The 26,771-nt window shown below is 42.0% G+C and overlaps 16 protein-coding genes and 1 non-coding gene across 17 annotated transcripts; 6 read left to right on the forward strand and 11 right to left on the reverse strand.

The window, feature by feature from the left end:
* Positions 1 to 127: 127 nt before the first annotated feature.
* On the forward strand, positions 128 to 2,113 carry YBP1 (Ybp1p; the record flags this gene model as incomplete). Its single annotated transcript, XM_003682888.1, has 1 exon — positions 128 to 2,113. The coding sequence occupies one exon, from the start codon at positions 128 to 130 to the stop codon at positions 2,111 to 2,113; it is 1,986 nt and encodes a 661-aa protein (XP_003682936.1).
* A 61-nt stretch (positions 2,114 to 2,174) lies between these two features.
* Positions 2,175 to 4,019, reverse strand: HPC2 (Hpc2p; the record flags this gene model as incomplete). The annotated part of the gene is made up of 1 exon (XM_003682889.1): positions 2,175 to 4,019. The coding sequence occupies one exon, from the start codon at positions 4,017 to 4,019 to the stop codon at positions 2,175 to 2,177; it is 1,845 nt and encodes a 614-aa protein (XP_003682937.1).
* Positions 4,020 to 5,047: 1,028 nt separating this feature from the next.
* On the forward strand, positions 5,048 to 6,511 carry PKP2 (protein kinase PKP2; the record flags this gene model as incomplete). The annotated part of the gene is made up of 1 exon (XM_003682890.1): positions 5,048 to 6,511. One exon carries the CDS (start codon positions 5,048 to 5,050, stop codon positions 6,509 to 6,511), a length of 1,464 nt encoding a protein of 487 aa, XP_003682938.1.
* A 277-nt stretch (positions 6,512 to 6,788) lies between these two features.
* RAD6 (E2 ubiquitin-conjugating protein RAD6) lies at positions 6,789 to 7,361 on the forward strand (the record flags this gene model as incomplete). Its single annotated transcript, XM_003682891.1, has 2 exons — positions 6,789 to 6,830; positions 6,894 to 7,361. 2 exons carry the CDS (start codon positions 6,789 to 6,791, stop codon positions 7,359 to 7,361), a joined length of 510 nt encoding a protein of 169 aa, XP_003682939.1.
* Positions 7,362 to 7,445: 84 nt separating this feature from the next.
* GEP7 (Gep7p) lies at positions 7,446 to 8,177 on the reverse strand (the record flags this gene model as incomplete). Its single annotated transcript, XM_003682892.1, has 1 exon — positions 7,446 to 8,177. One exon carries the CDS (start codon positions 8,175 to 8,177, stop codon positions 7,446 to 7,448), a length of 732 nt encoding a protein of 243 aa, XP_003682940.1.
* A 131-nt stretch (positions 8,178 to 8,308) lies between these two features.
* On the reverse strand, positions 8,309 to 9,841 carry TDEL0G03630 (uncharacterized protein; the record flags this gene model as incomplete). The annotated part of the gene is made up of 1 exon (XM_003682893.1): positions 8,309 to 9,841. The coding sequence occupies one exon, from the start codon at positions 9,839 to 9,841 to the stop codon at positions 8,309 to 8,311; it is 1,533 nt and encodes a 510-aa protein (XP_003682941.1).
* Positions 9,842 to 11,288: 1,447 nt separating this feature from the next.
* On the forward strand, positions 11,289 to 12,749 carry TDEL0G03640 (RNA-guided endonuclease InsQ/TnpB family protein; the record flags this gene model as incomplete). Its single annotated transcript, XM_003682894.1, has 1 exon — positions 11,289 to 12,749. One exon carries the CDS (start codon positions 11,289 to 11,291, stop codon positions 12,747 to 12,749), a length of 1,461 nt encoding a protein of 486 aa, XP_003682942.1.
* Positions 12,750 to 12,958: 209 nt separating this feature from the next.
* On the forward strand, positions 12,959 to 14,410 carry OLE1 (stearoyl-CoA 9-desaturase; the record flags this gene model as incomplete). Its single annotated transcript, XM_003682895.1, has 1 exon — positions 12,959 to 14,410. One exon carries the CDS (start codon positions 12,959 to 12,961, stop codon positions 14,408 to 14,410), a length of 1,452 nt encoding a protein of 483 aa, XP_003682943.1.
* Positions 14,411 to 14,499: 89 nt separating this feature from the next.
* On the reverse strand, positions 14,500 to 15,321 carry MET8 (bifunctional precorrin-2 dehydrogenase/sirohydrochlorin ferrochelatase MET8; the record flags this gene model as incomplete). Its single annotated transcript, XM_003682896.1, has 1 exon — positions 14,500 to 15,321. The coding sequence occupies one exon, from the start codon at positions 15,319 to 15,321 to the stop codon at positions 14,500 to 14,502; it is 822 nt and encodes a 273-aa protein (XP_003682944.1).
* Positions 15,322 to 15,431: 110 nt separating this feature from the next.
* On the reverse strand, positions 15,432 to 17,285 carry NGR1 (Ngr1p; the record flags this gene model as incomplete). The annotated part of the gene is made up of 1 exon (XM_003682897.1): positions 15,432 to 17,285. One exon carries the CDS (start codon positions 17,283 to 17,285, stop codon positions 15,432 to 15,434), a length of 1,854 nt encoding a protein of 617 aa, XP_003682945.1.
* Positions 17,286 to 17,973: 688 nt separating this feature from the next.
* Positions 17,974 to 18,891, forward strand: AME1 (Ame1p; the record flags this gene model as incomplete). Its single annotated transcript, XM_003682898.1, has 1 exon — positions 17,974 to 18,891. The coding sequence occupies one exon, from the start codon at positions 17,974 to 17,976 to the stop codon at positions 18,889 to 18,891; it is 918 nt and encodes a 305-aa protein (XP_003682946.1).
* A 62-nt stretch (positions 18,892 to 18,953) lies between these two features.
* On the reverse strand, positions 18,954 to 19,367 carry TDEL0G03690 (cornichon family protein; the record flags this gene model as incomplete). Its single annotated transcript, XM_003682899.1, has 1 exon — positions 18,954 to 19,367. One exon carries the CDS (start codon positions 19,365 to 19,367, stop codon positions 18,954 to 18,956), a length of 414 nt encoding a protein of 137 aa, XP_003682947.1.
* A 296-nt stretch (positions 19,368 to 19,663) lies between these two features.
* TDEL0Gtrna6E lies at positions 19,664 to 19,735 on the reverse strand. Its single transcript has one exon. It is a non-coding gene; the product is annotated as a tRNA-Glu (tRNA).
* A 110-nt stretch (positions 19,736 to 19,845) lies between these two features.
* Positions 19,846 to 20,589, reverse strand: HRI1 (Hri1p; the record flags this gene model as incomplete). Its single annotated transcript, XM_003682900.1, has 1 exon — positions 19,846 to 20,589. One exon carries the CDS (start codon positions 20,587 to 20,589, stop codon positions 19,846 to 19,848), a length of 744 nt encoding a protein of 247 aa, XP_003682948.1.
* Positions 20,590 to 20,905: 316 nt separating this feature from the next.
* Positions 20,906 to 24,550, reverse strand: ULS1 (translocase ULS1; the record flags this gene model as incomplete). Its single annotated transcript, XM_003682901.1, has 1 exon — positions 20,906 to 24,550. One exon carries the CDS (start codon positions 24,548 to 24,550, stop codon positions 20,906 to 20,908), a length of 3,645 nt encoding a protein of 1,214 aa, XP_003682949.1.
* Positions 24,551 to 24,672: 122 nt separating this feature from the next.
* On the reverse strand, positions 24,673 to 26,007 carry TDEL0G03720 (glycoside hydrolase family 5 protein; the record flags this gene model as incomplete). Its single annotated transcript, XM_003682902.1, has 1 exon — positions 24,673 to 26,007. One exon carries the CDS (start codon positions 26,005 to 26,007, stop codon positions 24,673 to 24,675), a length of 1,335 nt encoding a protein of 444 aa, XP_003682950.1.
* Positions 26,008 to 26,457: 450 nt separating this feature from the next.
* Positions 26,458 to 26,751, reverse strand: IES4 (Ies4p; the record flags this gene model as incomplete). Its single annotated transcript, XM_003682903.1, has 1 exon — positions 26,458 to 26,751. The coding sequence occupies one exon, from the start codon at positions 26,749 to 26,751 to the stop codon at positions 26,458 to 26,460; it is 294 nt and encodes a 97-aa protein (XP_003682951.1).
* Between the last annotated feature and the right edge of the window lie 20 nt (positions 26,752 to 26,771).

Here is a 26,771-nt window from a genome sequence, read left to right on the forward strand (position 1 = left end):
GTATTGCCTATTTGCATGAATTTAGTTCGACATTTAGTAAATCACATCGGGTTTTAAACCTTAAAAGAATTACTTGACAACAATAAAAAGACTATAAGAGATAAGTTGAACCGAGATCTGAGCTAGTATGGAGAGCATTGAGACTATTTGTGATAACTTGGAGAAGGCTTTCACCGACCAGAAAGACGATCCGGTCTCTCTGGTGACCATTATTGACATGTACAATGACCAGGTCAACACGGAGTACACAAAGGAGGAAAGAGTGCAATACTTGAAAAAACTTTACAGTGTTCTTTCCGAGAATCCTGATGTCGTCAGTGAAATTGGTTGGGATTTGCCCAAGGGATTGCTGAAATTTCATTCTTTGGAGAACCTTCTTCCACATCAGGGATTGAGAAACAATGCCATTGTGGTTACTATCATGAACTGCTTTCACGAAATTGCTTTGCACGGCAATCCTAAAGAATGCTTGCTTACTGGCTGTCAATTACTCTCAGACCTTTCTGTAGAAGAGCTTGCGCAAGAGGTGGAAGATTACAACAAGGCAAAGGAAGCAGAAGGTTCAAAAGAAGTATCAGCTGAAGAGAGTGAATTTGGTGTCAAGCTGCAAAATCCAGTAGAGTACCTTCTCGGTCTAAACAGTTACGTGCTTTTTGAGCTCATTCAATCAGTCCTTAGACGTATTCAAAGCTTATATCCATCAAAATTCCTTGGTATGGCGGTTTCGGCTATTTGCAAGTTTTTAAGATCAAACATTGACAGCATTGACAACACCGCGTTTGTCTTACGTAGAATCTTCACTTTCTGCAAGAACTATACCCCCATGCAAGCGCCTTTGGACTCTGAGATTATCGGCGAGTTAGACAAAAAGGAATTGGCAAGTATTGCTGATGACGAAGCTGCTTTACAAGGGAAAGTTTTACGCAGTTTGAGCACTTTTGCTATAGGCTACTGTTTGAAGAATAAACAATTGAGAATTGATGTACGATACTACTCATCTTTTGCGGGAGGACAACTCAACGAAGTTCCATATATGAAGGAGGTCGTCGAAGTTTGCTCAAGATTTTATCAGCTGGCTTATTCCTTCGATATTGATATCAAAGAAGAATTTGTGAACCTTCTCAAAGAAACTAAAAACATATACAGATCCTTACCCTCAGAATCAGATATTGCCAATGATGAAGCTAATCGTGCAATTGGGCAAGTGGTCTACCAGCTTTCTTACACTTATCAGTTACAAAAGTTAACAAAACCAGAAGGGCTTGAATTAGATCCACTAGGCATACTCGTTCTATCGGGGCTGCACTATTTGCAAACCAAACAACACTTAAGCTCAGAAATTAGCGTGCAGGATGCAATTTACCTGTACATTCGATGCTCGACGCCTGCTTTGTTCTCCGCCCTCTTCTCGAGTAAGGTTGCCGAAGAAGTTTCTCGTTATTGGTTGTGGGTCTCCATTACCAATACGAGTTACAAAGTGTTGAAGAAACAGCTTTCAGAAATCCCATCATATATCAGCAGCGTCTTTTTACAGATGATGTTACTCACAACCTGCAATCAAACTAATGAACAAGCACGCATGATAAATTTTACTCTTCTGACCCGTATTATGTGTTTGATGCCAGAGGAAACAACCTTTTCTTTCACTTTGGATACTTTGCTAACATGTCCATACGTTAAACCCAAGATTTGTATTCTTGGTATTTTGAAGGACTTGATGTTGAAAACACGTCAATGCAAACAAGAACAGGATATTTCAACGCAGCTTAAAGATTTGAAGATAAAAGAATCGAGCTCTGTTGGGGTTAATGAGCCACCGGCGCTACCGCCAAGGGAATTTGTCTCAATCAATGACGATAGGATGGCATCCTTACATAGCGTTGCATTGATAGCTATTACTAAGGCCGCCGAGGAGAAAGCCAACAAAGAGGACCTGATTCTTCTACAAAATTACCTGAACTTTTTCGCTGCACTAAGAAATAAATGGGACAAAAGTTTATTGAAGGCAATAAATGAAGAAGTTGGTGGTCACTTCGACGTTAATGAGTCGGAGACAACGCCGGAAATCGGTTTCATAATAATTGCCAACGAAACGTTGGGCAAAGATTTGTGAGTACGTAGCTAGTATCTAAATTCCCCAAACTCGACTCCTCCATTAGTACCTTAACCATCAACTACTTATTCTTTACACCACCTCTTTTCATCGTCCCGTCAGCCCTCTCAAGGCTAGCATAATGTCCCTTCTCAATCAGAGGACCGAAAAAGACGAAAAACCCATCCTTTGTCGCAGCACGTTGCTCTTCCCATAGCAGCTCAGTATCATCGATGAATGGATCTTCAGTATCATATTTACCTATCAGACTTTTGCCTTTATTTGGATGTGATTTTTTTTTGGGCGATGCAGTAGTCTTCTCGTCTTCACCTTCATCCTCCTCATCATCATCACCATCGTCGTCTACTTCAACGATATCTTCTTCATCATCATCTTCTGTGCTTTCAATCTGTCGACTACCACCATTGAGCTGGCTTAAAAGGTTTCGTTTTGCTACTTTAACATCTGCACCTCCATGTCCATTTTGAGCCGTCAAATTATCATGAACTAGTTTGCAAACATTGAAAACCACTTGACCATTCTCATCTAGATACTCATTGTCCTGTGCAGAGTAAAGAGGAATATCTAAAATTATTGTTGGATCTTCTGCTTCTTTCGTCGACTTGCCACGCTCAAAGACTTCTAAAAGAGATGGAGACTTAATTGGAGGCGCTGCGACTAGTTTTTTGGGTGTTTTAGCCTTTGTTGATGGAGTAGGTTCCTTCTTCACACTTGGCTCCTTTTTAGCGCTAGCTTCCTTCTTGGTACTGGATTCTTTCTTTCCAGCGGCTTCTGTCTTCCCAGTTGTCTCCTTTTTGGCGCTAGCTTCCTTTTTAGTACTGGATTCTTTCTTTCCAGCGGCTTCTGTCTTCCCAGTTGTCTCCTTCTTGGCGCCAGATTCTTTCTTGGTATTTGTTTCCTTTTTGGCACCTTGCTCCTTCTTGGTAGTTGGTTCTTTCTTACCGGCAGGGTCTTTCTTGGCAGCTGGCTCTTTCTTTGTAGCTGGTTCCTTCTTGGCAGTTGCTTCCTTCTTGGTCGCTGATTCCTTCTTAGCGGTTGATTCCTTCTTTGAGCCTGGTTCTTTCTTCGTGGCCGGCTCTTTCTTTACAGAAGCCTTCTTCGCAGCAGTCTTCTTCTTCGTGTCTGCGTTCTTACTAGTGGCAGCTGAATCTTTCTTCGCCGCTCCTTCGCTGGAAGTGACCTTTTGGGAGGTGCTCTTGGAGGTGGTTGGTTTTTTGGAAGCTTTCTTGACGACTTCAAGTGTAGTCTCACTCTTAAGTTTCGACGGTACTGTTGCTTTTGTCAAACCTTCGCTCTCAACCTTTTCAGTACAGTCAACTGCGCCAATACTATGAAACCTCTTTAGTGCTCCTCGGAATTTGTCGGGTGGCAAGTGTACTGGTGAACTTATTCGAGCAACTAGGATGCTGGGATCAATCGGTGAGCCTTTAGTTTCTAATGCACTCTCGCCAAACTTCTGAGTCGGCAGAATAACCTTTGGGGGGAGTGAGGAAAGCCTAGGTTGCTCTGATGGAGATTGGGGAAGTGGACTCTGGCTTTGCAACGAATTCCCATCTTGATTCTCACCAGAAGAAAGAAGAGAAGAAATTCTGAGCCTCTCGGTCTTTACAGTAACCTGACCGCTTGTCGCAGATGAATCATCCACATCCGTATCAGTCTCGCTCTTGGAAACTTTACCATCAGTTACTAGAGGGAACGGTGAAGACGATAGCTTGACTACTGGAGACGGCGAAGTGCCTTTTACTTGATTCCTGTTTTTGGCTAGTTCCTGTGCAATATTTGGTATACGTATACTATCTTTCTTGGCTTTTTTTACCGCTTTCAACGTTTCCTCTTTTGGGGCCTTTCTCTTGTTTTGATCTGCTCCTTTTATAGGTTCTTCATCATGAGTCCTATTACCAGGCATCTCTTCCACGATTATCTCTACACTTCGTTAGTAACTTTTATCGATCGAAGAATCAGTTTTAAGGCCCATTCACATACCTCTTTCCTCCATCTTTATTGCACCTTTTGTGATCCTGATTCTATTGAGCAGTGTTTTTGGCCTTTATTTAAGCTTTCTTACGTCTTTTGATTAGCAGTCGCGTAGTCAAACCAGGTCTTACAACTGCCGTGTGTCTGAGGTACAGTTCTAAATGAATGATTTATTGATGTTTAAAGTGCTCATAGGCTAGCTGTTTTAGTGCTGAAGTGTTCTGGGATTTTTGGATGGTTGGCTCACTGTATTGAAGAGCGTGCTTAGATGAACAGTTCGGAAAGCTCGGCGCTTAAGTCAATGAGATAAACGTGCCCTTACTGACAGGTTTGAGCTATTGTGGAAATCGATGTCAGTCCTAGGTTTTGGAGGTGTTGGCTATGTCGCGATTGACACAATTTTTGCTTTAATTGTGTCATCGATGCCGTTACAAGATGTCAACCTGAAGAGCGGATGCCATGACCTGGTTGTAAGTCATAAGTGTGAGTTACAGCACCCAATTCACGCCTTTAAGTATGTGCGTTTAGTTTGATCATTGATTTTGATCACCGTTGAACTAAAAGCAGCTTCACGAATGTTAGAACACTATAAACTTGCAAGAAACTAACCAGCGGACTTGAATATATTATAATGTATCAACTGAGACAGAGTTCAAGCGCTTGTGACTTAGTTAAAGCCGTTTAACAAGAATCATGCAAAAACCTAAAGTCGCTTGGAACCCCAGAGTTGAATATGGGCAGTATTTTCGCATTCAATTGTGGAAGTACTCTACCGGTGGCCATTTACTGAATAGTTATGAATCGTCATTAATCGTTATGTTCTCTTCCATCTTTGGGAGTTACTCACATCAACCATTATTTCCACTAGCCCGATTTTTCTGAAAACGACTCATCGCATATAAAATAAACTGATGGGGAAACTAGTATTGAGAAGAATTCCCGTTAGGCTAGACTAGGACAATGAATCGGTTCACGTCGCAGTCAGTGCGACTCAAGCATTCCGTCCATACTCCAGATATCTCGCAGATACCAAACTTTACCAAATACTCGCCGATCAAACCCATCAATGAAGAGTTGGCGCCATACGTACTGGAGACCATGAAGGCCTTTCCCAGTCGATCTAAGCACATTAATCAACAGCACTATTACCACAACCGTACTGTGCTGATACAGGATTATCTAAGAAAAAGACCCCATCCCATGTCATTGACCCAATTGGCCCAGTACTATGATGACTCATCGCAATTGACAAAGCAAAAGATCATAACATCAGGTAAATTCGTTAAGGAGGAACTATCCATCAGAATGGCACATAAGTTGAATTCGTTGCAACAATTGCCATTCCATGTGGTGAACAATTTCCATTTTGTTCAAGTTTACGAGTCCTACTACAATATTTTTGAAAGATTCAGAAAGTACCCAACGATACGAACCATTGATGACAATTGGAGATTTGCAGCATTCTTGCGTCAGATTTTACAGGATTTTAATTCTTTAAACCTTCCCCATTTAATAATGGGAGCCCTCGAATGCACAATTCTGGAGTTATACCCGCAGGACAAGATGGACGAGTTGTTGTCTAGTCTCCTGAGAGCTCGTATCTCTAGAAGACTGATCGTTGAAGAGCATATTAGTATTACATCCAATTATGCCAGTGGAAAGAAAGAAAATACGTTGGTCTTAGGTGACATTTTCCAAGAATGCTCTGCCAAAGAATACATCGTCGATGCCAGCAAAATGTGTCAAAAGTTCATCCAGGACATGTATTTCGAGAAAGTTCCACTTCCCGAGCTTATAATCGATGGTGAGCTTGATCTGAAGTTTTATTTCCTGCCGACTCATCTTAAATACCTGCTCGGTGAAATACTGAGGAACACTTACGAAGCAACTGTCAAGGACTATATCAGGCAGGGCCTGGAGAAACCACAACCAATTGTTATTACAATTGTGAAAAATGATGAGTCCTTCATTTTCCGTATATCAGATCGTGCTGGTGGAGTGCCACATAACGATAAAAACATATGGTCTTTCGGCAAATCTAAGGAGCGTGCAAGTGAATCACTTGAAAACTTTCACCGCTTACCAGGCCTACAAACAGTGTCCCTCTACGACCATTTATATCAAACAAAGCATGCAGTATCCGTTGACAAGGCCAATCAACCATACAGGCACACATCTCTCGAACCCATGAGCCATTCTAATCTCACAAGCGGCAAGTTCAGGTTTGAAACACCATTAATAAGGCTCATGGAAAGATCCTATCGCTACAAACTTGGAATCGGTCTTGCTATGTGTAAAGTGTACGCCGAATACTGGAACGGGGACCTAACTCTACACTCACTCCCAGGGTATGGTACCGACACCGTTTTAAAGCTAGGAAACCTGATGCACACTCCAAGGAAGCAACAGCTGGATAAGGTCTAATAGCTCATCGTATGGTGCCATTATCATGAATCTTCGCCTTTCACGTGATGCTGACTGTTAAGCACCTTCGCGACATTTCTTGTAACGTTTGCAATTTCGGTCGCCACATTCACTAGATGAACAAGATTAGATTGATCGAGCCGCATACGACCTATTTAATTATTAAACAAGTAGTTTCACAACACTAGTTCTATACTTTGGCATTATATTCAAGAGTTGGGTTTAAAGAGGAAGTGGTTCGCAATTAAAAGGTAAAAGTTCATAAAATAAGATCAGGATGTCGACGCCTGCGAGAAGACGGTTGATGAGAGATTTCAAGGTATGTTTAGAATCAGCAATTTGAGCGACACGGTTCAGTTTAACTAACATGTTTGTTTTGTAGCGTATGAAAGAAGATGCCCCACCGGGAGTGTCAGCGTCTCCGTTGCCAGACAACGTCATGGTTTGGAACGCTATGATTATTGGTCCAGCAGATACGCCCTACGAGGATGGTACGTTTAGGCTACTACTTGAGTTTGATGAAGAATATCCCAACAAGCCACCACATGTCAAGTTTCTCAGTGAGATGTTCCATCCCAACGTTTATGCGAACGGTGAAATATGTTTAGATATCCTGCAAAATCGATGGACACCGACGTATGATGTGGCATCAATTTTAACGTCAATTCAAAGTCTTTTTAATGATCCTAATCCTGCATCGCCTGCTAATGTGGAAGCAGCTACCCTTTTCAAAGATCACAAGTCTCAATATGTAAAAAGGGTGAAAGAAACTGTGGAGAAATCGTGGGAGGACGACATGGATGACATGGGTGACGATGACGATGACGATGATGACGATGATGATGAATAGATTATGTCTCTTGTACAGCTAAGAATATTTTGATCTTTAGTAGCTCTGACATCCAGCGCCCAGATATATTTACATAGTCTCTCTCTAATCTTTATCTACAACGGTCACTAATGACTCCCCATCTTCCCGTAACTTGTACTCTTTCCAACCAACAGCGGCTGAGACAGCGATTGCCGTCCATATGAAAAATCTACTCACTGGATCTACGGTCTTGTCATTGAAATACCTTTGCCTTGTAGGAGTAACTTCATAGATGTTGACCAATTGGTCCTTTTTCAGTCTCTTGTATGGCTCTTGGCCAAATTGTTTTCTGGCTCTATTGACGTAAGTGAAATCAAGTGGTTTCTCATTGGCTTTAAATGGTAAATCCAGTCTCGGACCATATGAACCGTATGATAGATAAAATTGTGCTTGTTTCACAAATTGAGGGATCTGAGACCATGGCTTGATATTCTCCAAATCATTAACCTTCTTAATCAATTCTAACTCATCCTTGTTTAGCTGGGGGTAATTTTTTATCAGGGCACCAGTGGATAATAGTTGTTTAGATTCATCGATTTGGAATTTTGACTTGAGTAATCTTTCGACCTCACCAGATTCAATTTGCTGAAGAAGATACATTTCGTGGTTGAGTGTCTCTAAGTCATCATCTTCTTGAGTCTGAGAATTGGCTTGAAATAAAGATATAACATCACGCAGTGATGAGATGACGACCTTCGAATTTTCTGTATTCTTCTTATTTAAACGGCTATTTTGCTTGATAATCAGGGATTTTGGTGGCAGCCTCGTCGACTTATACCGTACCAATCGCAACATAGGACTGATTTGAGCCGTTATACAACCATCATCTATCAGCTTCAAACTTAAAGTACTTCTAATGTCTAACAGTTATATACTCATAAGATCTGATCACGTGATGAAACAGTTCTTTCAGATACTAGACAGGACTAGCTTACAACACTTCCTCTCTGTCTTCTGGCACTTTGAGGATCGACCTGCTTGTGTTCAGTCTGGCTTCTTGCCAACAAGCTCAGGATGTCGGTCAAGGAAACCACACCGATCAATTTACCAGTACGGTATTCCTTCTCGAAAAGGCCGGACGCTACCGCTGCAGAATGAGGCGATGGCGGATCTTCCAATGCAGACATGATGGGTGACTGACTTGTGTTTGGAGTAGATGACGTTGAGCCCTGGCTACCACCTGCTGGGGGCAAGGGTATTGTGTCTAACGAAGTGGATGAGGATACTTCTTGAGGTTGAACGATCCAAAGTCTGTGAGATTTAGTAGCGACCAGCTTGGCAAGCGTTCTTGCCAAGGAACTGGTTGGATAAACGTGGAAGATTGGGAAAGAGTCTTTACCTGTTTCAAGACCTCTGACGTTGAGGATTATCGAGATGAAATGACGACAAGTCTTGTGAAGAAGTGGATATTGGGAAGTTCTTGTAACATGTTTGACGTCTGTCACTGAAATATTTCCGATCAGATTCCCCTGTTGGTCTACGACGGCAATGGAAGAGATACGATCAGTGTACATCTTGTACAAAGCCATGATTAGTGGCTCATCGCCCTGAATAGAGATGATTCGCGACTGTCTAGAAGTTGGTTTTGCATGTGAGTTAAGCACACCAATCTTGAGATCTTGCAATGAACTGTTCAAAAGAGGTTCCAAGCTTGAAAATGATCTTGCGTTATCCCATAAGTATTTTATCAGACGTCTTTGCGAAAGAACACCTTTGATCTGGGTCATTTCAACGTCTGTAATAGCTACTCTATGCACACCGGACCCTAGGATCCCCATCACGGTAGACAAGTTTTCAGTTTCTGCAAGTTTATAGAATGGATTCTTTGGAGTTAATTTGACAATTTCTCCCACTGGGACTGATTTACCATTCTGACAATCCTGTTGAACCTGCCTATTGTTCACCTGAATTTTGTTCAACACAAGTAATAGGTACGAATTGAGATCGTTATAATCAAAAGTGAGACAGTTCATATCTCCCGGCTGTTGTTCAACGGGCAGCGAAGTCAAATGATGTCTGATCAACGTATTGAAGGCTTCTTCCACCGACAATGACCCCGAAACTGTGATCAACTTGTTTGGTTCGATCAGCTGTGACAATTGAATGTGTTGCCACTCTTGATGATGTACAGTGTACAGACATTGGGATGCGGTAGGAGTCATTTGCACAGCTTCGTGTTCCACACTAGCCGGCCCCTCTGCTTCCCTCATCGAAGCGATAGAAGAGACTGAAGAGTGTGCAGAGCCGTGAGAACCCACTTTAGTTAAGCCTTCTGATTTTTCAATCCTCTGCTGCTGCTGCTGTTGTTGTTGTTGTTGCTGACCTCTTTGGTGATGATGCGGTAAATGTGGAGGGGTCGATAGCATCTCTACGATCGATGCATGTCGAGAGCCTGTTAAATTAGGACTATTATTAGTGTTGCTATTGCTGTTGCTGTTGGCACTGTTGGAACCGGACATAGCGAACTCTGGGGCACTATAGTGATGAATAGATAGCCTGTATAGTTGTAGTTCAGTCTCTTCTATTCACTTCTCCTCAGCTACCCCATGAACGGGGCACATCGCTACCCGGCGGCGGCAGCTATTTTCCACGAAAACGGTAAAACTTTACTTAACGACGGTTGCTAAACCGAGGATACATATGTGCTTAGAAGTAAGCTCTCGAAGTGTGATAGTATGGTACCAGTAACTCTATCTGTAGCTGTACCTTTTTCAGTTCTATCAGCGACGCAATCAATCAATGTACTTCTTACTCTGTCTGCACTAGAACAAAGCTTTCCATACATCTTTATGGACTCTGGCCATGTATTTGTTTTACAGACACTACATTAGTTTGCTTTGAAGCGCGGCCATAATCGTAACCTCTGCTTCCTGTTTTCTACAAGTTAACTACTACAAAAAAGTGTGGGCTGCCACAGAGAAATCAAGCCTGCAAGCAAACCTCAAGCCTCAAACAAATATTTCTTCTTATCTATTGATATGAAGCAATTCTATTATTTGCGGTTTTGAAATAATAAAATGAATATCTTCTCGCTACGCCATGCCCACCCCTCGTGGCATCCAGACCTTGAATAAACTTGTCGATTAGAAAATGCTTGGCTGACTTGATATTCAATACATCTGCATGCATACGAGGGGCCCACATAGCTCGCCATGATCTCGGAGTGGTGGGAAAGGAAAAGAAAGACAGTGGGCAAATGCGGCTCCTTATATAGGTCTTCCCTTTGCGCCCACCCCTAATCCCGGAGCTTTCGGGGTCCACGATGCTCGTATAAAGCGATCGGGACCGCATCTCGGTCGGGTTACCCACAGCCCAACAAAAAAGCCCGACTAGCCCGATCCAAAGCGCCTCGTTTAGCCGCCATTGTGAGTACCAGATCGCCCGATAAAAGTGTACACGCGGCCTAATCTTTACCAAAAAACACTCAGTTACAGAGTGTGTTCAAATGATCCAAGATCACAGTTCTAGTTTTAAGGGGATGTATTCGCCGCAGCTTAGCATTCATCTGTCACTTTTCCAAAGTGATGTATACTCATGATTTTCCCAATCCGAATCATATCAAGTTTTTTTCAAGGCGTTTCAGCCTCAAATGAACATTGACTTGAGTAGTTGAAAAGATGTCGATTCGGACTTCTTCAAGATAACGAATAGTGAGAAGGTTTTTGGATGAAACACACACTATAACCTTGCTCCTTTATTAAAATAGAGCTTTGAAATAACATGAAACTCTGAGTATATAGAGTGTATTTAACTCCGCCCTTGGCGCTCGCCCTGAAATGGGTTTCAGATCTAGTTGATGTCAATGTTGGATGTGGGTTATAAAAAGAAGGCCAATTCTTATGAGCTTGCCCAATCCCATTGATTCAAGAGACTCGATATATACACTCAAAACAAAGCAAAATAAATATGACCATCGTTGTTCAAAATCAGGCTAAGAAGAGAAAAACATCAAATAGTAAGACAACCAAACCATATTGGAATGAGGATGCGGCTCATATTTCCCAGCAATGGGGCTTGAATACGATTCTACCAACGGCGGCTAAAAATCTTAGTCAGAAAATCACATCTGACTCGTGGTTTAACGTGGTTAAACATCCACAGGTGCCGGTTATCAATGACTCATTGAACTTGCCGCTTAGCAATGGTGTCAAAGAAGAGATTACCAGGGCACGCAAAATTAGAATCTATCCGACCAATTCCCAGAAAGAAACGCTCAAAAAGTGGTTTGGGTGCCAGCGTTACATATACAATAGAGCGCTGAAGCTGCACCGCGATGGCATGGCAATGACCATAAAAGGTCTACGCCAGACTTTGCTTAACAGAGATACTAATATTCTAGAACCTCAGGAGCAGTGGCTTAACGACTACAGTTACGATTTGAAAGACGAAGCCCTTCGTGATTTGGTCAAGAACTACAGTAGTAATATGGCGAAGTTAAAGAATACGGGAGTGCCTTTTAAGTTGAGGTTCAAGTCAAAGAAGGCACCGGCTCAAACGCTTTCAGTGCTGAAAAAGCACTGGAACAAGAGAACGAAGTCGTTTTGGAGCAAAGTATTCTCGTCTTCGAAAATGCGTTCCGCCGAAGTTCTTCCGGAAAAGCTGTTAATGGACTCCAGACTTCAAAGAACCAGAAACAATAAGTTCTATCTCATTCTTCCAGTCGTTGGGGAAGAGATCGTTAGGAAGATGAAAGCAGATAAGTTTATTTTCATTGATCCCGGGATTCGGACTTTTCTTACGGGTTACGATTCAGGGCAAAATGTCGTCGAAATAGGGAAGAATGCCGTTGTACGCATCGAGAAGCTTAAGCGCCGACGACGGCAATTGCAGTCAAAACTTGCCAAGCTCAGGAAGCACAAGAAGAGGCAGAACCATCGGAAAGCCTTACATAGGCTCGACGAAAAGATTCAGCATATTGTTCGTGATATGCATAAGAAAACAGCCTCTTATCTGTGTAAAAACTACGAAAACATCTTTCTTCCCAAATTGAATTACCATCAATGCACTAGACTGACCCGAAAGACAAGGTCCAGCATGGCAACCATTGCTCATTGTTGTTTTCACGATCGCTTGACGATGAAGGCAGAGCAGTTCCATAGTACTAGTGTTCATGAAGTTGAGGAGGATTACACGTCGAAGACTTGTTCTAGTTGTGGAAATTTGAAAGATGATCTAGGATCTAATAAAATCTACAGCTGTTCAAGTTGCTCCTCGGTTTTCGATAGAGACTTCAACGCAGCAAAGAACATCATGCTCAAGTATATCTGCGAGCATTTGATGGCAAGTGGTGGATCTTCCATTTCTTCTGCTTTAAGTGTACGAAATGTTGGATTTGCCATGATGGGTCCCGGCCCCTTCGTACATTAGTACGTTGTTAGTTCTTCGTGAATTTTACCGGGCGGGCGACGTCGTATTAAGCGACGCCCTTCGCTGCGATTCGGGCGGCTTCCCAACAAAGAATAAGAAACGTTTACAATGGGCCCCAGATATACCTATATAAAGACAAGTGACACTCTGTAGTTAGCAATCTTTAGTCTTTTCATACTGTACTCATCAGATCAAGCACAGTAAGCAAGATGTCTAAAATGGATGAAGTGGATCTGGTTCAGGCCAACGTTTTGGCCTCAGGTGCTAATAAGAAATCTGTGCGTATTGTCAATGGTCTTGGATCTTTGATGGGATCCAAGAGTATGGTCGATGTGGATTTCAAAAGTGATTCCAATATGGACTACCTATTGAGACGTGACGAAGAGGAGAAGGCTAGGTATGCAAAGAATAGACATATTTCTGAACAGCCTTGGACTTTGAACAACTGGCACAAACATTTGAATTGGTTGAATATGATCCTTGTGGTCTTTTTACCTTCTATCGGGTGGTATATGGCTCTTTCTGGTAAGGCACCTTTGCAACTGAACACTTTGTTGTTCTCATTGTTCTACTATGCGGTCGGTGGGGCTTCTATTACAGCTGGTTACCATCGTCTGTGGTCTCACAGATCTTACTCTGCGCGCTGGCCGCTACGTTTATTGTATGCATTCTTTGGATCTGCTAGTGTGGAAGGTTCCGTCAAATGGTGGGGTCATTCTCACAGAATCCACCATCGTTACACCGACACTGTCAGAGATCCTTATGATGCTCGTAGAGGTCTGTGGTTTTCTCACATGGGTTGGATGCTTTTGAAGCCAAATCCAAAATATAGAGCTCGTGCGGACATTGAAGACTTGGCCGATGACTGGATCGTTAGGTTCCAACACAGACACTATATCCCATTGATGCTTCTATCTGCTTTCGTTTTGCCAACTATTGTTTGTGGTTACTTCTTCAACGATTACTTGGGTGGTTTCGTGTATGCTGGTTTGATCCGTGTGTTCTGTATCCAACAGGCTACTTTCTGTATCAACTCGTTGGCTCACTACTTGGGTGATCAACCTTTTGATGACAGAAGAACCCCACGTGACAACTGGATCACTGCTTTGGTTACCTTTGGTGAAGGTTACCACAATTTCCACCACGAGTTCCCAACCGATTACAGAAACGCTATCCGTTGGTATCAATATGATCCTACAAAGGTTATCATTTACTTGAGTTCGATGTGTGGTCTTGCTTACGATTTGAAAAAATTCTCTCATAACGCTATCCAACAGGCATTGGTGCAACAACAGCAGAAGAAACTAGATAGACAGAGATCCAAGTTGAACTGGGGTCCACAATTGACCGACTTGCCCGTCTGGGACAAGCAGGATTTCCTAAAGGAAATGGAAACAAGAAAGGGTCTAGTGGTGATCTCCGGTATTGTACACGATGTCTCTGGCTACATCACTGAACATCCAGGTGGTGAAACTTTGTTGCAAGCAGCCCTTGGGAAGGATGCTACAAAGGCTTTCAACGGTGGTGTTTACCGTCATTCTAATGCCGCTCACAACGTCTTGGCTACTATGAGAGTCGCCGTTGTCAAGGATGGTGAAGATGCCGCTATTAAGTTCGCCGCAAGAAGAGGTGAAACTTATGCTAAATCTAAGGCAGAATAATTTTATTCTCTTTTCTTTGATTTATTTGACAACAACGCTATTTTTTATTAAACGGATTTATGATAAACGCTTCTTTTTTACAATCACTATTATTTACTATTGCTTTCTTTCATGTAATGTTCGATCATAGTATCGCGCGATGGGAAAATCATATTACGATCATCAACGTACATCTTGTCGAATAGTTCGACCAACTTATCAACGTCCATCTTTTCACAGTTCTTAATGCCAAAATTCTCAGTACAACTCTTCATCCAATTCATCCTGTATTTCGTATCGCTGTCTTCATGAGCAATCTCACGCACCCGCGATCGTAGTTCGCCAAGATTTTTTAAACTACCTTCGAAATCGATCCCTTCTAACATAGACTTGATCTCATCTCGAACCAGCGCTACGTATCGAGGACCCATCCCGTTGGAACTTATCATCATCTGCATCGAAGATCCTTGTCTATTGCCAAATTCGAGGTTAGCACCGAAATACACATCGCATAGAGGAGGATTGTCAGCGACATTCACAGTCTGTTGGGAGCCGAATCTCCGCTTACTCTCATGGTAAATCTCTTCACTTAATGGTTTGTTCGGGATACATGTAAGTATTAGGCTCCAACCGCTGTCATTTCCTTTAGTGTAAAGTGTTAGGTACTCCATCTTGAAACGGCTCCGAATTACACGGTAGACTCCCTGCCCTGCTTTCCAATCGTCATCAATCACATCAATTTCAGTTCTTTGCCCGACGAAACCGCAGTATTCTTTAAGAATTGTAGGATGTATTTCGGGACTCACTAAAGTGACTCTTGTACCGGTTGAAATCAGTTTTTTTAATCTGGTTAAGGCCACTTCACCACCACCGACAACCAGTACATTCTTCTCATGCAATTGATGAGCTAGGATCAAAGATTTACCACCCATCTCCCTAGGTCCTTCTTCAAACGTTTTTTAAGTTAGGCAATGAAAACTAAAAATTAGCCTGGATTAGATAGTAGTTATAAATCAGAAAAAAATATTATATTATAGAAAACTTAACGCAACACTGATGGATGGATTGGCGGCACATCGTTTGGTTTACCATTGACACTCGTCAATGTAATACCACTTGGATTTTGTACCATTCCTGTATCAAACCCGTGATACACACTCGACATCATAGGATACTGAGCTCTCTGATACTGCTGTTGTGGAAGCATAGATGGCACATTTTGTTGGTTCATCATGGGTGTTTCGCGGTACACTCTGGAGGACATGTTGTTCCATTGCATGCCATTGGTCCAGACCTGCTGCGATGCTTGAGGTAACTGTTGCTGTGGCTGCATGATCATGGGATCGCGGCTGATGTTTTGGTAGGGATCTAAAGGTTGATTTGAAACGGGAGAATTCGATGAAGCATGTCTCATTGGAACGTATTGTGGTCCACTGCTGTACGATTGTTGAGGAATGTAATGATGAGAAGTCATTTGTGGTAGATTACTACTGACATTGTTCGAGGATCCGCTAGCGACCGTGTTACGGCCCCATGATAATCTCACAGGATTACCGCCAACAATGAATCCTTGCATACCTTGTATAGCGGCCTCCGCATCAATTCTATTCTCGTACTTGACAAAACCGCAATTCTTCCCCTGAGGAATCTTGACAGTCAGTATGTTACCAAATGGCGAAAACAAAGCTTGCAATTGTGCTTCGTTAATCTTGGGAGTTAATCCACCGATGAAAACTGTTGTGTTATTGGGGGGAGTTGTATACGCCTGAGACGAGGAAAAATCTGGGATATTCATACTGCTGTTCGAAGTGACGGATGACGCTGAGGGTTTTTGACTCATTGGCATCGACATTAGGTTGCTGGACCCACAAATACCACTAGGGTTTGCGGTCATGATATTGTTAGCTGTCTTAACCAGTAATGGAGTATGCTGTTGTTGAGGTTGCTGTAGTTGCTGTTGCTGTTGCTGTTGCTGTTGCTGTTGCTGTTGTTGTTGCTGTTGCTGTTGCTGCTGTTGCTGAGACTGAACATGCCAAGTCATATTATTTCTTGGGGTTGCATAAGCGACTCTCAAGCACCTACCTTGACACCAAACACCATTCATTTCGACTAGAGCCCTCCGACGTTCTTCTTCGTTACCAAACCTAACAAAACCGAAACAACGGGATGCACCAGTAATTGGATCCGTCATCACACGGACTGTCTTGACAGATCTGAATTTTTGTTGAAACAACGAAAGCAAATCAGCCTCTGTAGCAGTTGGTGACAGATCGCCCACGAATAAAGAAAATTCGGGCCTGGATGGAATGGAACTTTGTAGCGTAGCCCCAGAAGCCCAATTCAACCTAAAGTTCCTCTGACCACTAGGGTTTGTGGGTAAATTAGTTGATCTAGAGATAATATTTGGTAGAGGTCCGGAATTTAGTGACAATGCAAATTGAGCATCTTGCTGACTCTCAAACTCTACAAAGCAGTAGCCAGCGTGATGTAGTGGCGTAGTAGCGGGATCGATAAATGAAACACCATTGATATTAATTTTTTGTGTACTCTCTAACACATCGGATGGATCACTATCATTAGAGCTGCCATTACCAGTAATATTTTCTGCAGCGTTGGAGTTTGGCGTGCCATTCGACGAAGAAGTAGCTGCAGTAGAGCTGCATGGAATTAAGAGATTCTTCTTAGCTCTAATTAGCTTCACAAAGACTTTCTTATCAAGTTGCTGCCAAATATCCTGGATGGTCATTTCATCAAAAGATGGATCCAAATCTCCCATCCATAGAGTTCTTGGAGGCTCACTAGATGTTTCGATAGTAGCTGAAGGCGGCAATGGGATGGCAGAAACGGGGCTATCACCACTAGATTGTTGAACCTGTTGTATTTGATCATCAGACATTATGAGAGAATAGATGGGAAAACTGCAAAGATGGAAGTAACAAAATTAGAATAACAACAAAGGAAAACCAAAGAAAGACAATGCAAACAGTATTAATTCAGTGACAAAAGGACTGTAAAATTAGAAATCAAAATAGGAAAAGACCAATAACCGTGAAACGCCAGAAACTAGATCAGCCAATTTGGATGATATTAGTTCTCAACAACACAAGTAGCTCAGAGAAAAGTTCTTCTTTTCAACTGCCACTTCAAGAGATAGATGGGACCAAAAGATTATAATTCAAATGACTATTAATCCACTAGTACAAATACAATGCATAAAGTGTGATAAACAGCCTTTGACAAAGTACAAATCAATGTTCTTTTCAAATCGGTCTTGTTATGTTGAATGTGAAATAGAATTTTCAACTTTGTAGCCTTCCCTTTTCTCGCTTCGAGCTGCTCCAACATTGAAAAAAAAAATAACAATTCGCCATACTCTTAGAGAATTCCAAGATCATCTATTGAGGTACAAGAAGTGAGTCGAACAGTGATGGAGAGGTTTGATAGCATTTAGGGTGTTGTTTCATTTGAATAATATCAATCTTCTTGTTTGAAGTTTATCACGTGCCTTTCACTTAGGCTTTCAGCCATATCACACAAGAGTTCACTAGTAAACAAGCATCGATTGACTCGATTGATAGTACTTGATGAGTGCTAACCTCACCGATAGGGGTATTAAACTGCTTTATAGGCAGCGAGGTAGTCGCTCGAGGCAGGTTGTACATGAAGGTGACGATGATAGGCTAATAATTCGCGGACCCATTATAGAACAACAATCAGACGTCGAAGAATCACCACGAGAACAATTTGAAGACGAGCCTTTGTTAGATGGGCCTTTTGTAGAGCCGGAGCACGAAGAGCAAGAGCCATTGCATGAAGAACGGCACAATGAGTATCAATTTGATAATGAAAAAGTGGAACAACCGGTTGTTCACGAAAATTTTGATGAAGAAGAATTGCTCTCGTATTACAATTTCCAAGATATGCCCTTGAGACAGTTGTCATCCTCAATTACATCGGTTACATCAATTGACGTACTCATATCGATGTTCACCAACCTGTTCGAGAACGATCTAATACCGCAGGCCATAAAGGAATTTGAATCGAGCAAGGATAGTAATTCAAAGATGATGTACAAGTTAGATGTGAGAATTTTTGAATCAGTGCTGGAACAACTGATCAAGGATTTCAAGGATATCCTTGATATTAACATGTCGAATAACGAATTGTGCTATCAATTGAAACAAATAGTCGTAGCAAGAGAAGAGTTAAACCAAGAACTGGTAGAAACACGGAGCGAGCTACAGAAACTGAAATGCGGTGGAGAGTGGTACAAAGTACAACAAGAACAATCCGAACTTAACGGTCGAGTAGAATTGAACGATCAGTTGAACCATTTAAATGCACAATTACATGGGGAAGCTGCCATACCTACATCGCAAGAGCCATTGGCCACTAACGAAACTGTCAGTGACTTTTGTGAGATGGTGAACCCTTACAGCGGCATACTCGCAAGACTCGAACAGATGAATAACAGCCTTCAACAGGAACATTCAGTAGAATGAAATGTGACTTTTTTAATTGTTTGCTGTAAATCTTTATACGTGGTATATAGCTGTTTATTCCCTTACTCGTCACCACTCTCGGAGATCAATGCCATGATCATCCTGTACAAGTAGAAGAAGAACATCAACAGGTAGAATCCCAACTTCAAGAAACTTTCTCTCTTGTGCTTACCAAGAGTTCTAAAGATCTCAGTAGCATCCAAAAGTTGAACTTTATGGTACACTTTGTTGGCGTTGTAAGCTAAAATGGGCAGGTTTAGCAAAAATACAAACCAGTATCCATTCAGTAGGAATAAGGTTGTAAGCACACCATGTAAAGCGGCTTCTGGAGTTATCAAACTGTTCACCTTGGAACATAATTCAATAGGGTTGATATAGTCGGCTTCTAAATCGGCATATAGGATGGTAAAATGAACTTGTCCGAACAAATTGATACAGTTTACCACAACGGCAAGAATGAATAACCAAGCTCCCATTTTTAGTTAACGCAAACGGATGGAAAGTGTCTGGTCTTGAATAAAGTAAAATCAACCCCCCATCTATAGTTAATCAAGGTACTTCATCTATCGGAATCGATTTTCAATAGCTAAAATTCCAAAAATTTTCGTCCCCTCGATCTTATCGCCTCGTACATAGCGATGTGTTCACATTCTTGAGAGACCCACATAGTAAAGAGGACCACAATGAGGGTCTTAATGACCGCTGGCATTCATGGCATTGCGATGCTCATTTGATCGACGATTTTAACATGTAAAAAAATTATTTGTTGTAACTCCGATGCGGGGAGTCGAACCCCGGTCTCCACGGTGAAAGCGTGGTGTGATAGCCGTTACACTACATCGGAATAGTAAATTTAACAAAATAAGTTGTTGTACAGCCTACCGACAGAACTGTTTCAGGGATTCAATGACATAGGAGTAACAATGTTTTATGATTTATTACACATGTTTCTATCTATAAGTATGATTCAATGACTTCCCATTTCAAGCCATTAGCTTCGACAACATCACCTAGTTTGATACCGTCGAATTTCCTTGGGAATTTATCGGCGTCCCTACCGTATTGAAGTAAGGTCTGGACAACGTTGGAGTTTCCTGTTTCCAGTGTTCTGATAAAGTTCATTCCATTAATAGTACCATCATTTTGCTTGCTTAGGAAACCTTGAGCCCATCTGCCAGTTACAACGACCAATCCGTCGAAACCAGAACCTTCAGTTGTCTTGAAAACGATGGATTTGGCAGAGCTAGCAGATTTTTCGTTCTGAGGAGTGGAAACTACTAATTCATCCCTTGTCGAGTCCAATGGTTGCCATAGTTCAAAGAATGGAACACCATCTAGCTCGCGACCAGCAGGAAATACTGAGCCTGTCTCTGCGATACAACCAGACTCCCAGTTTTCCCATGTTGTATTGATTTCACCACGATGGGTGTTTGGAAGATTTAAGTAGACATTGGAGTCGAACCAGTTGTTAAAATCCTGAGTAACAATAGCTTCGCTTTTTTGATTTACCACAACATTCTGGTTTGTGCCAGCAAAGACCCACTCAAAGGGAAAAGCTTCTTCAGAGGCATTTCTTGGCTTCACAAAAGGTCTCAATGAGATATAATGCCCGTCGGTGGAAACCGAGGATAAAACAAAAGCCCTCTCGTTGGGAACTGGACCCACTTGGAAAACAAGTCTTTGTAACAAAGTTGGCATCACAATTGATTACTGATATATTCGTCACGATATTAATTGACTAATTAATGTTTGATGTAAGATCCCTTTATATACTCGAGGCTGCCAAATTCGCGCTATCAAGGATCCGGAAAATTAAGCTCAACAAGATATTTAGTGGGATGATTAACAATAAAAAACATCAATTGTTGGCAGCCTCGTTTGTAGAAAAATTTTGCACGCTTCACTATAATTGACGCGCCCTATTCGAGAATAAATGATATGCATGGATGACCAGCATCCAGTTGGTTGTGAATTTATGTATCTGTCAACTAAATATAAAATAAGCAAGTAAGCCTCATTGTAGTGTGTTCAAACCGAACAGAAAGCCTATTTCTCGAGCACCCAATCTGTTAATGGATTCCTTATGACTTGCGTCCATAGCAGCATCAACCAATTCTTTCTTTCTCTTTTGTAATTCAGCAATTCTGTCCTCGACACTGTTTTTGATGAACAGTTTGTGCACATGAACTTCCTTTGTTTGACTGATTCTATGGCAACGATCTTGCGCTTGTTCCTCGACGTAAGGGTTCCAAAATGGATCGACAATCACAACGTGGTTCGCACAGGTTAATGTCAAACCAGAGTTACCAGCCTTCATAGAGATCAAGAGAACTCTCTTGTCTTTTTCACTGTAAAAACGGTTGATGACTTCGGACCTGTGTTGAGCATTCATTACACCGGTGTATTTCAAAAATGGCACGTCAAGGTCTCTAGCCAGAAAATGTTGAAATAAGTCAAAAAAAGTGGTAAACTGTGAAAAAACAAGAATCTTTTCTGTATCTGATTTGTCCAGCACTTTCTTTATGACGTCCATACATTGGCGCATCTTGGTTGATGGTTCCAATTTGTTGAGATCCGGCACATACGATTTACCGGCCCTCATCTTTTGACGTTCCATTTCGCTCTTAAACTCAGCATACAACATTTGCTCGGTAAATGATTGATTAACCACTTGATCATACAATTTGTACGAGACAATCTCCGTTTCCATTGTCCTGTTTTGGCACTTCTTACACGGTAAACGCAGGATGCCCTTCTCAGTAGTTAATGCATTTGAAGCACCGGATGCTTCGTCCGTAAATGGCTCCACACACGCATCACATAAAAGATGTCCACAACCGCTCAGGACACAAGTTGATTCGGGCTCTAATTGTTCCATGCACCAAAAACAGATCATCATGTCCATTGATTTTGAAACAGTTTCATGCTGCTCGTTTGTCATCATTCGGATTCGACGGTACAATCTTAACCAGTCATCTTCAAAACTTTTACCGTTAGCCACTCTTGTTCCCTCGGCTTTCTTCTCACCAGCAATTACCAATTCCGGATGACAGCAGGCCTGTCTTAACCGAAGTAACAAGGTTAAAACGCTGGAATAATTCCCCTTAGCTTTTCTTTCCAGGATCCGCTTAGCCAATTTTTGGTTTTTCTGTTCGAGATCGGAGTAAAATTCGAGTTCTTGCCCTTCGAGTTGAGCCTCTTCAACTTCCACTTCTTTGGCCGGTAACTCTAGAATAGGCTCACCATCAATCTTATCCGTCTTGGATCGACGCAACATTATAGCCTTTAATAAAATTCTCACCTTCTTCATCGTTCTTTTCCGGTCCTCGCTGTCGTAGTCAGTTGACTTGTAGTTCAAAGGCCTACCAATATCAGCATTGAAGCGCTCTTCTCGGTGGTATGGCGGGATTCTCAAAAACCTTATCAGGGAATACAGCTCATTCATATTATTTTGTATGGGAGTACCTGAGAGGACCCATCTGTAAGTGGACGAGATTGTGCAGCAGGCCTTTGCAGCTTTGGTATTCTTATTCTTAATATTTTGGCCTTCATCAAGAATGACTCGATAAAAATCGGATTCATTGCAGAAAAAAGGAGACCAATATTCATTCAATGTCTTTAACGAATTTAATGCCTTGATCTGCGGAATGGGAGGAAGATCTTTACCAGCTTCACCCAAATTGACGGGCCAGTGTTTCTTAAATTCAATAGCTAAGGTTTGATAGGACACCAAAATAGCATCATAGTGAGATAGAGCCCTCCACCTGCTTATCTTATTACCGCCTCCCCCACCGTAAATATAGCAAGTGAATCCCGCGGATTGTTTGATCTTGGTCTCAATCTCACCTTGCCATGAACGTAAGACAGACACAGGCGCCACAATTAAGTTGGTCTTACAGGCCGCGTCCTTAGATCTATTTGCTAACATCAGTGCAATGGCCTGTACGGTCTTACCAAGGCCCATGTCGTCTGCAAGAATCCCGCCTCTTTTCTTCGACTTCTCCACATTTAGAAGCCATTGAAGCCCAACACGCTGATGTCTCAACAGATTCACAGTAAGCTGTTCTGGAGTCAATGTTTCACCCTCGATCTCGTCTTCATCTTGCTTGATGTTTTCAAGTAAAGCACGAATATGCTCTTTATCATCAGCCGAATATAAATTGGCGATTTGTAGATCATCTGTACCGGTGAACTGCGATCGCTGCTGCTCTATCATTGGGTAGTTAATAGGTTCTTCATCTGGGATAGACAAAGGTTCTTCAGATTTTTGATACTTTTGTAAAAAATCGAGTTCCGATCGACTAGTCACAATACCATATTTCCTGATGTTTTCGTACAGTTTTTCCATCTTCAGCCCCTGCTCTTGCAACTCGACACAAGAACGACCTACTTCAAGTTTGAATGCGGGTTTTGGTGGGAAACCAGCATCGATTGACTGCCTTAAATCAAGCAAAACATTTAGCGAATCGGCTATTCTCACCTTGATGGCAAAATGCCTATTAGAGTTTCTGACAAGTTCTCTGGCGACTTCCAAACTCTTGTAATATTGAGCCCTCCTATCAACAGACGTGATCCCATGAGTACGAAAGCGAATACCATAGTCCTGTAAGGTGTCGTAAACCAAAGGCATTTTCACACCATTTTGGAAAAGAATTTCGGCAGCATCTCGACTGGCGTTTCTCATTGAAACATTGCATTCTCTACCCCTTTGGAAATGATCTCTGTAGTTTCTTATTACGTCGAGCTGTTGATACAAAGTTCTCTTTGTCATCTCCGTTCTCGAAGTATTCTTAGCGAGCAATTCTTTGGCTGTATCAAGTGATTTGGTGAATGGGTCAATATGCTTTTGTGGTTCCGGACTGCTGGAGGGGTGTTTGACTGTTGTCTCTCCCTGTGCGTTCAACTCATTCAGTTTTTGATCTAGTTCTTCAGCCATACTCTTGTAGGTGTATTCACTTAAGGAGCCCTCCCTAGCCATATGTGCAATCAATTCTTTCTGCGAAAGTAGTTCTTGTCGTTTCTTGACTAGCGCCTTCCCAGCTTCTTGCTTGATCTTCTCCTCTCTCTCTGCGACAAAAGAGTTCCATCTTTCAGAAAAATCATACATTCTTCCCTTCACTTCATCCAATTTTTGCTTTGTATGATTTCTCTTTGTTTTCAATCGTTTCAAACTGATCTCTGCTTCCTCCACGAGAATATGTTGAGTCTTGCTCATTTGTCCCTCATTTCCAGGCGAAGTTCTCTTGTGTAATAACAACTTCTTCTCAGCATCGGCGACTTCCTGCTCTCTCCTAGTCAGTTTCCGTTGTAAAATGGTACTATTACTTTGTAAAGACCTGAATGCGTTCTTCAAGAAGATCTCTTTGTCCTCGTCGCGTAAATTATGCATGCCTCTTTCATCATCTGAGACCGTGATAACTTCCTGCTCAGGGCTTGGCCTCTTCACAGTCGTATTGTCATCGTCCAAGGCTTCGTATTTCCTCTTTGGTGCCAGTGAATCCTCCTGTGTACTCTGCTTCAAAGGCGAGCTCATATCCTTTCGTACCTTTGAGAGACCGAGACCCGGTAACCTTGTTGTACTAGGTCCATCACTGACCTTAGAACCATCATCTGAATCATCTAACGTAAGATCGATGGTCGGTACGCTCACAGCATTCATCTGTTTATTACCTTTTCTAAAGTGATATATTTTGATGATTTTCTAAATTGTACCGTTGTTTTGTATATAATTATGAAAATGAACTAATAAGAACTGAAAAACTCTATAAGGGCGATTTGAAATCAGTTACATTGGCCTGGATATTGTCTTGCGGTCAATGGTTGTGGGAATAGACCGTTGTAAGTTAGTCTTTGTAGATCCCATTCGATGGTGTTCTCTGTCTTGTAACACCAGATAATCCAACCTCCTCTCATCTCAAAGGCATCCAATTGAGCTTCGACATATCTTCTAGTGTTTTGCTTTCTTTCCTCGGACCAAGAAGAGATATCTTCATTGTTAGCACAAGAACCAATGTAACTAGAAGTTTCACCATCTTTGTTGAAAGAACCATCGTAACGAGGACTGACACCGACACCGTTAATCCATTTGGTACAGTCGGTCAAAGCTGCCGAGAATTCACCACTAACGGTCCAGTGAGCCTCGTTCAAAACACCTTTACCCCAAGAACAGGCCAATTCAACGTGTTCATCAATAGATTTTTGCAAATCGTCGTTGTTGAAACACTGGTAGTGATGGTGATCCACAACAACACCCCAAGCACCGGAGTCAGCAGTTAAGAAATCATCCCAGTAGTTGAAAGCCATGAATGCGTCATGAATAACAATGATTTGGTTTCTGTTCAAAGTATTTCTCAAATAGTTGTAAGCTGGGGTGTAGTACTGGTCCTTCATCTTTTGCAAGTCCAACACGGGACCCAAAGGTTCGTTGATCAATTCGATACCAACAACAGTTTCCAAATATTCGTCCTGAGAGTATTTATCCAGCAAATGCTCAATCACTCTAGTGGTAACTTGCAAATTGCTGTCTTCCAAGAAAGCCCAAGAATCTCTTAGACCAGAGTTATCGAAGCCGTTTTGAGAACCAGCAGCACCATGCAAATCAACCCAAACCTTCAAATTATACTTACCAGCCCACTCAATAGCTTGGTCCAAGTATTCAGCCTGTTTACCCATAACATAAGGATCATTTTCCAATTTTTCGTAAGCCCAGTAACCGATTGGGATTCTTACAAGGTTGAAACCTAGATCTGAGATATCTTTGAAATCCTGCTCGGTGTAGAAACTAGACCAATGAGCCTCTAGACGACTAGCTGCAATATCTTGACCCAATTGTTGAGCATAATGGTACTCATCAACTGGAATTCCATCATCATTATAGGCGTTTGTGCGGAAAGCTTCAAAAAGAGTAGGAGTAATATAAGGCTCCAACACCAACCAACCACCGATGTTGACACCGCGGACTGGATCACTGTATTGATGAGTAGCATAATCAAAGAAACGCTTTTCGTTTCTGTCGGTTACAAACTGCACAGAGTGAGGAGACTTGGCTGGGATTGGAGATCCCAGTACAAGTGCAGTGAATGACACAACCGAGACAAGCAGCGATTGTAAGAACATTTAGCGAAAGTTAGATTTGGAGAGTTACTAGAAAAATCCTCTGTGACGTACTAGAGCTGAAACAGATCTCAAAAACTACTAAATGAAAATCTAGATGCTAAGACGCAAAAACACAATAGTATATATACAACAGAAAATATCCAATATATTTATAAGATCGAATCAGACTCAATCCTGCGCACCCATCTAAATATATCGAAGACAGGAGTGCTGTAGTCCCAGATGCGAGAGAACATGTTTAGTACATTCCTCCCAAAACGGCTTTCTCGAGATGGCTAGTTTGCATGGCTTGGTCGCGATTATTAAAAAAGCCAGAACTACCAGCAGGGATTATGCATAAAAAAATTATTGAATGTTATGATTTAGTTAATTATATAGTGGCGCCGCTCAGTTCGCGTCGAAAAGTTCGCGTCGCGTCGGTATCTCGTAGTGAAGCAGGTAATGAATGGATTAGTGGACGCTGGAGGAGTCGATTTCGATCTCGCTCTTGTTGTCCTGGGAAGATGGAGGTATCTGGTGGATTTGCTGGGATCGTTGCTGCTGAACGTCCTGACGTACCCAACCATTGAGCTTGAATTCGTAGCCTGCAAAAGTTCTTATTGGGACTCCTTTTGGTTCAAGTTGCCAAGGTGTCACGGGATCGGTAGAAAACTTCTTATTCTTGGGTTCATCTTTGGTTGGAGGTTTTGGTCGAGACTCCGGTGAAGGTGAGGTCTGTGCCGTATGGGAACCACTCTGAGACATTGTTTTTAGTGCGATTGTCG

This window comes from Torulaspora delbrueckii, chromosome 7 (assembly GCF_000243375.1).
Source record: "Torulaspora delbrueckii CBS 1146 chromosome 7, complete genome".
In the NCBI taxonomy this organism is placed as follows: Eukaryota; Fungi; Ascomycota; class Saccharomycetes; order Saccharomycetales; family Saccharomycetaceae; genus Torulaspora; species Torulaspora delbrueckii.